This window comes from Primulina eburnea, chromosome 10 (genome assembly GCF_022965805.1).
Source record: "Primulina eburnea isolate SZY01 chromosome 10, ASM2296580v1, whole genome shotgun sequence".
Lineage (NCBI taxonomy): Eukaryota > Viridiplantae > Streptophyta > Magnoliopsida > Lamiales > Gesneriaceae > Primulina > Primulina eburnea.
The window spans coordinates 32,134,688-32,144,051 of NC_133110.1; the positions used below are offsets into that span (position 1 = coordinate 32,134,688).

Consider the following 9,364-nt stretch of genomic DNA (forward strand, 5'->3'; position numbering starts at 1 on the left):
TAGAACTTTATTACCAAGATTTGAATCGATTTTCATTCATGTAGGGGATTGTTTGAAATTTGAATCAAACTATAAGTTTGAATAAAAATTATATCTCATGAATGTGGGGGTGTCTTTGGCTTCTCCATATTTTTGAGTTAGTTGTGGCTCATGATTGTAAAGGTGTCTTTTGACTTTCCACATTCTTGAGTTAATTGAAACTTTTGGCTTTTCATATTTTTGAATTAGTGGGAATCTTACATGAATTTTGATGTTCATTTTGGAACTTATAAATGTTGTGTTAATTTCCTCATTCCATATACATAAAATAATGTTTACAAAAACTCAAGATCTCTCAAGCATTCTCTTGCATTTCATATTGTTAAATTTTCATTTGGCCTCCGTTAGATTTGATGATAAAGTGAATATAAGTTTTCAGTTCGCCGGTGTAATTACTTCGTGCTAAGTTGCTACAAGATTTTGCCGTTGTATCCTAAGAAACATTTGTCCATCCAGATCCTCAAAACACAGTTGGAGGGGACAAATCTGTTTTAAAGAAACTGTATTTCGTATAAGCCTCGGTTTTATTTACATTTCTCTTGATGTTCTTTTATATACGATATTCATACTTTTAATAGTATGCTCATTTTTGTTTAGTGTTTTGTATTTACGATATTTATTTTGTTCTATGTTTCTATATTTTTTGCTTCTATATTTTTGTTATTAGCAATTTGGCTATCACTTTCTAGGGATAAGATATTCTATGAGTGACGGTGTATGGACATGGAATATGGCCTATACTGGACCAACCTACGATCCATGACCAGTAGTGGTGCATAGGCATGAGCTGAGTCTCATGTTTGGTCAGCTTACGACCCATGGTTTTACACTTTTAGTGTTCAAATCATATAGCTTACATTATTTATTTGCATAGGATAACCTAGGAAAACACAACGACATGCTCTAGAGTCAAATTTGGTTTTCGTTGCATTGGTATTGGTTGTAAAATACAAAAAAACCAAATACTCTCAAGTTATTTTAAGAAGGAATGTACCCAAAAAAGTAATTTATAAGGTGTTTTTCTTGAAAGAAGAGGATTGAACATTTTGTTTATTAAATATGTGACAGTCAAGACACACACTCTCCAAAACGAAATTGGAAGATTTGCTTGAAAACACAAGAATCTAGCAACATTTAACAAATGACCATGTTTTCTCTCCACAGCCCTATTATGTTGAGGAGTGTTAATGCAACTAGTCTCATGAATGATCCCTTTAAGTTGATAAATTCTTTCATGTCAAATTCATACCATTATCTCAACGAATGATTTTGATTTTTCTGTCAAATTGAGTTTCATCGTAAGCATGAAATGATCGTAAAGGATGTTTATTTCACTTTTATTTTTCATAAGAAAAGCCCAAGCGTTCTTCGTGTAATCATCCACAATGGTTAAAAAATGAAGAACCCCACGAGAAGATGGTGTATGAAATTTGCCCCAAATGTCACAATGAATCAAATCAAACAGGGTATTAGATTTTCTATTACTTAGGAAAAAGAGAACGAGCTTTTCAAGAAAAATGGCCAAATTGACACAATCTCATTTCAAAAGAACTCAAACTAGAAATCTATTTTGAAATTAATTTGATGCGACCGAAGTTAAGGTGTCCTAAGTTGATGCGACTAAAGCTAGGGTGACAAAGACAACTATACAATCCACAACTTGGATTATTTTTACAAATGAAATCATGTTGTCATTGAAACTTGGCACACACAATACATTTGGTACAATGATGTTGGAAGTTATATGGACAACTCCAACATGAGTTGTGGATTGTTTTGAACCATTTTGTAATAGAACACTTCTAGAGCAGTATGAAGTGATATGAGAAAAAACAAAAGGAAAGACACTATACGAGTAGTGGCCCATGAATCAATCAACAATACAAGAAATTTTATTCGGAGAGGAGATGACATTTAAGGCAATACCTGATAGATTACTCTTTGTAATAACGTTACCTACAATATTTGATCTTGGATGGGCACCAATTAAAGTCAAAATCTATTGGTACTGCTCTGTAGTGAAAGGTGAAATATGAGAGGTTGACAAGGCAGCATAAACTTGGTTGGTTGATGTGTGGTTTGGAAATTAATGTTTTGATGATTTGTTCCTTTGTAAAGTTTATGTTTGGGAGGGTATACATGTAACTTGTAACATTTCTTTTGAACATGTCCTCGGCATCCACAAAAACCACATATTCGTTTTGATCCACTCGATTCAATTTGTTTTTTGGGCTTTAATGTTGGGAATTGGTTTTCTCATGTGCAAAACACAACAGAAGTTTTAAAATTTTTAATTTGATGTTCTGATAACGTATTTGCACATTCGTATGGTTTAAACAAAATTAAGCATTCATAAGGTATTTATGAATATACCTTTAATGAATAAATCACTTGGCACCAACTATCTCGAGATTGGCGGAAATAGCTCTTGTAATATTTTCTACGAACGATTGAAATATTCTTTCTTTAATCTCCAATCAAGTCCATGACTAGAACATTTACTCCTCTTCTAAATTGCACTAGAAAAATTAGAAAACAACGTTGAGATCAAAAATTAAACGAGGGCTCAAACCCAAAACTTTTTTGAAATGGCCGAAATTTTGGAGAGAAATTGAAGGAGACTTTTCGAAAATTGCAACCAATGGAGGCTAGGGTTTTGTGTCTCTTTTTAAAACCATGAGTTCTTAACCTAGTTTTCTTAATTATAAGTTTAGAGTTCCTTAATTAAACATTAATAGGCTTAATTAATTAATTTGACTAGTCCAAATAATTTAATTAATTAATATATAAGAGTCCATTAAGGACTTTAATTATTTAGCATGTTGGACTTGTACTTCTAAACGCTCATTATACATCTTATTACATTTTTTTTAATCTTTTATAAATTCAAATTTTTAGTTTAATATTTTAAGCTCTCAATTTTTCATAAATTCAACTCATTAAATTTATTCTCTCCAAATTTTAATTATCATAAATTCAACTTCTTGAATTTACTATATCACAATTTTATATAAATTCAACTCCTTGAATTTATTGTCTCAACGTGAACAAAATATTTAGTACTTGTGTGACCCTTGATGGTTCAGAGATAAATCTAACCGTGAGTTCACAAGTCTTTGTGATTTTGGACATCACCCTTTATCCGGACTTACCTCTTTTTGTCACATTTTATGTACCAACATTTGATCATGAGAATGTCATAAATCATTTTCGGATTAGACCCATCGATGGTAATAAGTCTAGTAATATCGCCTCATTATTCCCTAGGTATCACTGATAGTTCATGGAAAAACCAATCAGTTATGATTAACATACAGTACGGTTCATTCATCTCATATATCCCGATCGAATCTACAACATTTGGTTCATCGATTATTGCATAATAGATTCGATAGTTATGTGATACATTCATGAAATATTCACAGTGTCATTGCATGCACAACTAGAGAACCCTCGTCTCTAACGTACATTTTACACACTGGTCAGATATCTCATGCACTACTATTTTGTTAGCTCATATAGGATATCCACAACTGTAGGTGAGCGGCGATATCCACAACTGTAGGTGAGCGGCGAGTTCTCAACTACAATGCACTGGCTCCTACACATGTCACAATTGCACCCAACCTCGCCACCTCGTCACCTTTGCGAAGTCAGTAAACGAGTCAAAGCACAATTCTAGTATGTAGAGCATCGGTTATGTCCTGGGTCGTAAAGATTAATTATGCATAATCATAACCACTGAATTTTCATCTCGATAAATAATAACCACTTGAAAAGTCCAAGGGAAGGTTGTTCGGTACAATCATTATATGATTATCATCTGCATGATTGGAATCTTTATGTCCTTACCATGAGACAACGTACACAACATCACAAATGTTAGTCTCAAGCTCAAGTTGTGTTTATCTTTGTTTTCAGGCAGTTGAATCGACTAGAAACGAATTTAGAATATACCATGTTTACAAATGAGTTTCAAGATCAAAGTATGATTCATTTGTATTAAAGTATAATAAAAGTCTTTATCTATGATGATTGCATTAATATATAGATAAAGTAAAACGAAACCATGAAATATAAATTATATTAAAATAAAGACTATTTATTACAACTAAGCCAATAAATTATTTAGCCAATCGTTGGCTTACATGACATCTACTCTAACACAATGATCTTATGGATTTATATTCGAGATGAGTCAATCGATCCATACCTATAATAAAAAAATAATACTTTTAACATAAAAAAATATTCAAATCAACATATGTGATATAATATATTTTTGACATAAAAAAATATAACTGTTAATTCAAATCAGCTTATATTACACAATATTTCTTTAAAATATAATTAACAAAAAATGATATATTTAATTTTCAATAAAAATAATATTTTAAACATAAAAAATAATAATATTTTTTTTTTATTAATGGGAGTATCAAAAGGTTAAATGGTTTATATGTTAGAATCGATCTCTCAAGTCTCAACACACACGAGAATTGTGTGTGTTTAATGTGTACTAGTGTAGCAATCATGGAATAAGAGGTGGCAATGGAGTCCAAGAATGAGACACGTTAAGTAAATCCAGCCCGGAAACAGCTCCCATTCATCGCTCACGCTCTCACGTTATTCCATTAATCAAATCCATCCCACAGTCGGTAAATTCTTCCTTCTTTCTTCCCACTTGCTTGCTTTCCTTTCCACATTTGAGAGAGGAAGCCTCGATTTTTCTAGGTTTTTGTGTGATTTTCTCGGCTGATGGGTTCTGAAAGCCCGTTTGCAGCTCAGAAACGGACTTCTAGCGCGCTACCGACGACAGTCGCCGCCTCCAACGGCGGAGTTCGTGGCCGTGCTGCCGCTCTCCTCCCACGTGGTCGGCAGATCAATAAAACCTTCAACAACATCAAGATCACGATACTATGTGGATTCGTTACTATTCTCGTACTCCGCGGCACGATTGGTATCGGCAACCTTGTGTCCTATGAAGCGGAAGCTGAAAATCAGAATCTCCAGGAAGAAATCAATCGGATCCTCTCCGAGATTCGTTCGGATAAAGACCCGGATGACCAAGCCGAGGAGTTTTTCAACCCGAACATAACTTTCACTTTAGGGCCCAAAATCGATAGCTGGGATGGAGACAGAAAGGCATGGCTTGAAAAGAATCCGCTCTTTCCCAATTATGTTAATGGAAAACCTCGGATTTTGCTTGTCACAGGATCCCCACCAAACCCTTGTGATAATGCGATCGGAGATCATTATTTGTTGAAAGCTGCAAAGAACAAGATTGATTATTGCAGAATACATGGGATCGAGATTGTGTATAACATGGCTCATTTAGATAAGGAATTGGCAGGGTATTGGGCTAAGTTGCCGTTGATACGAGGGTTGATGTTGGCTCATCCTGAGGTGGAGTGGGTTTGGTGGATGGATAGTGATGCTTTGTTTACTGATATGGCATTTGAGATACCGTTATTTAAGTACAAGGATTATAATATGGTTATCCATGGTTACCCTGATCTGTTGTTTGATCAGAAGTCGTGGATCGCGTTGAACACTGGTAGTTTCTTGTTCCGAAATTGTCAGTGGTCATTGGACTTGTTGGATGTTTGGGCTCCAATGGGCCCCAAGGGTCCTGTTCGTGTGGAGGCTGGCAAGATCTTGACAGCAAATTTGAAGGGTCGGCCAGCATTCGAGGCAGATGATCAATCTGCATTGATATACCTGCTGCTTTCACAAAAGGATAAGTGGATGAATAAGGTTTTTGTTGAGAACTCATATTATTTGCATGGATATTGGGAGGGTCTAGTGGACCGATACGAGGAAATGATTGAGAAATACCACCCGGGACTGGGTGATGACAGGTGGCCATTTGTGACACATTTCGTTGGTTGCAAACCTTGCGGGAGTTATGGGGATTATCCGGTTGAGAGGTGTTTGAAGAGCATGGAGAGGGCTTTCAACTTTGCGGATAATCAAGTTTTGAACTTGTATGGCTTTAGGCACAGGGGATTGGTGAGCCCCAATATTAAGAGGATTAGGAATGAGACTGTTACTCCTTTGGTGTATGTAGATCAGTTTGATTTTCGACATTCAGTTCATCAAAAGGGTGAAAATGGGAGTTAGGTTCTGCACCGCCGCATTCAGCAAAGCTGTTAGGTAATGTTACTTTTTCAGTTACAAGCTGCAATTAAGTTGTTTGTATTTCAGTCCGTTGTTGAACTTGTTAACCAACAAATTACTTGAACTTGCTTGTATTTAACATGTATTTACTATTTACTATTTTCCGCAACTGCGGCATATCATTATTCAACTAATTTTTTCAGTTACAAGCTGCAATTAAGTTGTTTGTATTTCAGTCCGTTGTTGAACTTGTTAACCAATAAAGTACTTGAACTTGCTTGTATTTATATGTATTTACTATTTTCCGCAACTGCGGCATTTCATCATTCAGCTAATTCTTTGAAAGTGCATTCGCTAGATTCATAGCTTGGTTACCCTTTCAAAACATGCTATTTCAGTATAAGCTTGTTATGTTCAGCTCTAATATGATTTCTCAATGGTTGGTAGAAAGTTGTTTTCCCTGGTTTGCCTTGTAACAAGTAGCGTTCTTTTGCAACTAGCCAAATAATTAGTGTAGAATATAGTTATACTATGTAGCGGATTGTTGCAAAATCATTGAAGGATAGTTTGACCTTTTACTAAAGTCGAATAGGCTCTATCATTGATATTGAGTATGTTTTCTAATTCAAACACTTGTACAGTCAGAAGTCTTAGAGCTAAAGATCTAGTTATAGATGATATAATCCGCCACTAGTCTTCACCATTTTGTTTGTTTTCAACAACCAGATTGAGGGATTAGAGTTTAGACACATTATGTTTGCTAGCTACTTTATTTTTAATGAGACTTCAGTATTGCAGCTCTATCAACATCTGATAACTATTTAATGAAGCATGTTCACCAAGTCATTCTCTTGAACTGTGAATGACAGTGAAGATGCTTGGCTAGGCTGTTTAAATGATTGGTATAAGAAGATACGTTTACCTCATTCTGCATTCGAAATCTGATAGGGGGTATACTTTCTTATTCAATAGTCAATACATATATTATGCACTCAAAAGTTTAGAAACAAAATGTGAGTTATATGCATTATAAGCCTCACTGGAATCAGGAATTAAGGCTGAGAGTTTGCACACGGTATTATGCATTGTTGTCAAAACTTCATTGGTTCATAATGGAAAATTATTAATTTCATAACTTGTTGACAAAATAATTGAAAGAATGTCGATATTGCCTGAATTTTGAGTTTTGGTAGTAATTTCTTTTTCTCTGATGTTTGTAAAAAGCCTTCTTCTGAGGCATGCTTGATACTTGAATGCAAAACCATTAATATTTTAACACTGAGGTTAATATCTGATGAAAAATTTATCCACATTTATGAAATATACTTTCTTATGTAAATGATGTTCCAAAGGTATATTCAGCACCCTAGTCACGCCATGTGAACAAATTTTTTTACCGTACTCTGACGATTTCCTGGGAAAGTTGTTGAGACCTTAATAACTTATACAGTAACCAAAGGGCATTTATTTGAGGTTCTCGATCCATAAAGGCCAAGTGTACTGACAGTTCTCCACACACCAATACTCCCTGAAAAAGCAAGACCTTCGCATCTAAAACCATATAAGAAAAAATTACTCGCTTTTCGTGATAGGTAGCCAACTTTTGTGTTTATTTTTTTATTATAAGTTGCCTAAATTTAGGAATTCCAACAGAAAGAAATGGCTGTCTATATATACTTTATCGGAGAATCTAGGATGTCAAGCATCTTTTTTCCCAGACAATTCGACTTTGATGGAAAAAGACTCCTAAGAGTGCTAGGGCAATCACATGAGAGCTGGACCTGCAATGGGACAGCCTGGGCTTGGAGTCTACTTCCTTTAGTGCCAAACCTTGTTCTATAAAGTAATGGAAACATAGGGCCACGAGCGTGACTTGTATTCTAGGAATTTTCATTTCTCAAAACTTATGGAAGTTTTCTATTTTTTAATTTTTTTTGAAGATTGAAGGATATGATCTGGGTAAAACCTTGTAATTCCCATAGTTTGCTTGAGGATTTCCCTCCTTATATATAGAGATCTCATCGACGGGGTGTGACAGAGACCAACTGGTTTGAAGATAAAATCTCTTGATCTAGCTGGGAGAGCTACATTTGTTCGAACTGTTACCGCTGCCAATCCTATTCATGCCAGTAATTCTTTGCGAGGTTCATATCTGCAATCCTTAGGCACCCTTCAGGTGTTCACAACCATCGGGGTAGACTCAATAGAACTTACTTTCGGCCACTGCCATACAAGAAAATTCACCTTGTCGCAGAACAATACCAAAAATGAAGAGAGTGGGGATTGGATATCAGGGAGTCTAGAAACATAATTATCTATTTGCTAATTTTGCTTGCCAAAATTGGGTGGAAAACGATTAAGGGAGAGTAGTCTGTCCTATTGACGAAAAAAAATATGAAAAAACTTTTGATTTCCTAGGAATGGGAACTCTTACATCTAGAAAGAGTTGGTTAGAAGCAAAATAGCCTTTGGCTCTCGCTCATTTAATGGAGAGGAGGTAGTGGGGATAAATTTCTCTTTGGTTTAGATGGTTATGTAAGGTAATGTCTGCGGTATTCTGGGCAATGATAACCTTGAGGAGGATACATCTGCAACATTCCAGATCTTGAATTTTAAAGTTCACTGGAATTTCTATTCCATCCAAACCACCATTTCCAACCCGGAAATCCTTGTACTTATTACACCCAACTGAAATAGAGAGGATAAAGAACTTTGACTATTTCCATTGATTGGTCGGTATGATAATAGTCATGTTACTATGACCTTGCTTGGTGAAACCTATTTTTTTTTTTTATCAAGTTTGCTCTTTTATGCAGCTTCACCGTAAGACGCTCTTGGAATTTCATCTCATTGCACTGTTTTGAGTGCCGGAGAACACGAAAGAAAGTTGTCCTTTTAATGTTTCATATTTATGCCGAATACCAAAGTTCTTTCATTGGGAATGTTGTAAAACTCACACTATCCTTGTCCAGAAGGATATCGTGCTTTTGGGAGAATGCAGAATGATAAGTTCTTCATACGTTTATTACTCTTTATGATTTGTATTTGGCACAGAAGTAGATTTGGTTAGTGAACTTTACAATTATAATTAGGCAAGCACAGTGTATATGTGCACTAAGTTTTTAGTACGCCACGATTCTCGAGATATATTATAATTTTGTGTATAATAAATATAGTTTTAAAAAATTAAGGCCCTTCAATTATT

The 9,364-nt window shown here is 35.1% G+C and overlaps 1 protein-coding gene across 1 annotated transcript; it reads left to right on the forward strand.

Moving 5' to 3' along the window:
- Positions 1–4,554: 4,554 nt before the first annotated feature.
- LOC140803271 (probable xyloglucan 6-xylosyltransferase 5) lies at positions 4,555–9,247 on the forward strand. Its single transcript, XM_073159060.1, has 2 exons — positions 4,555–6,195; positions 8,976–9,247. Exon 1 carries the CDS (start codon positions 4,798–4,800, stop codon positions 6,160–6,162), a length of 1,365 nt encoding a protein of 454 aa, XP_073015161.1. The 5' UTR covers positions 4,555–4,797; the 3' UTR covers positions 6,163–6,195; positions 8,976–9,247.
- The last annotated feature ends 117 nt before the right edge of the window (positions 9,248–9,364 follow it).

Excerpts from the sequence above, each read along its gene's own strand:
- LOC140803271 (XM_073159060.1), top strand. The coding sequence starts at position 4,798 with ATGGGTTCTGAAAGCCCGTTTGCAGCTCAGAAACGGACTTCTAGCGCG.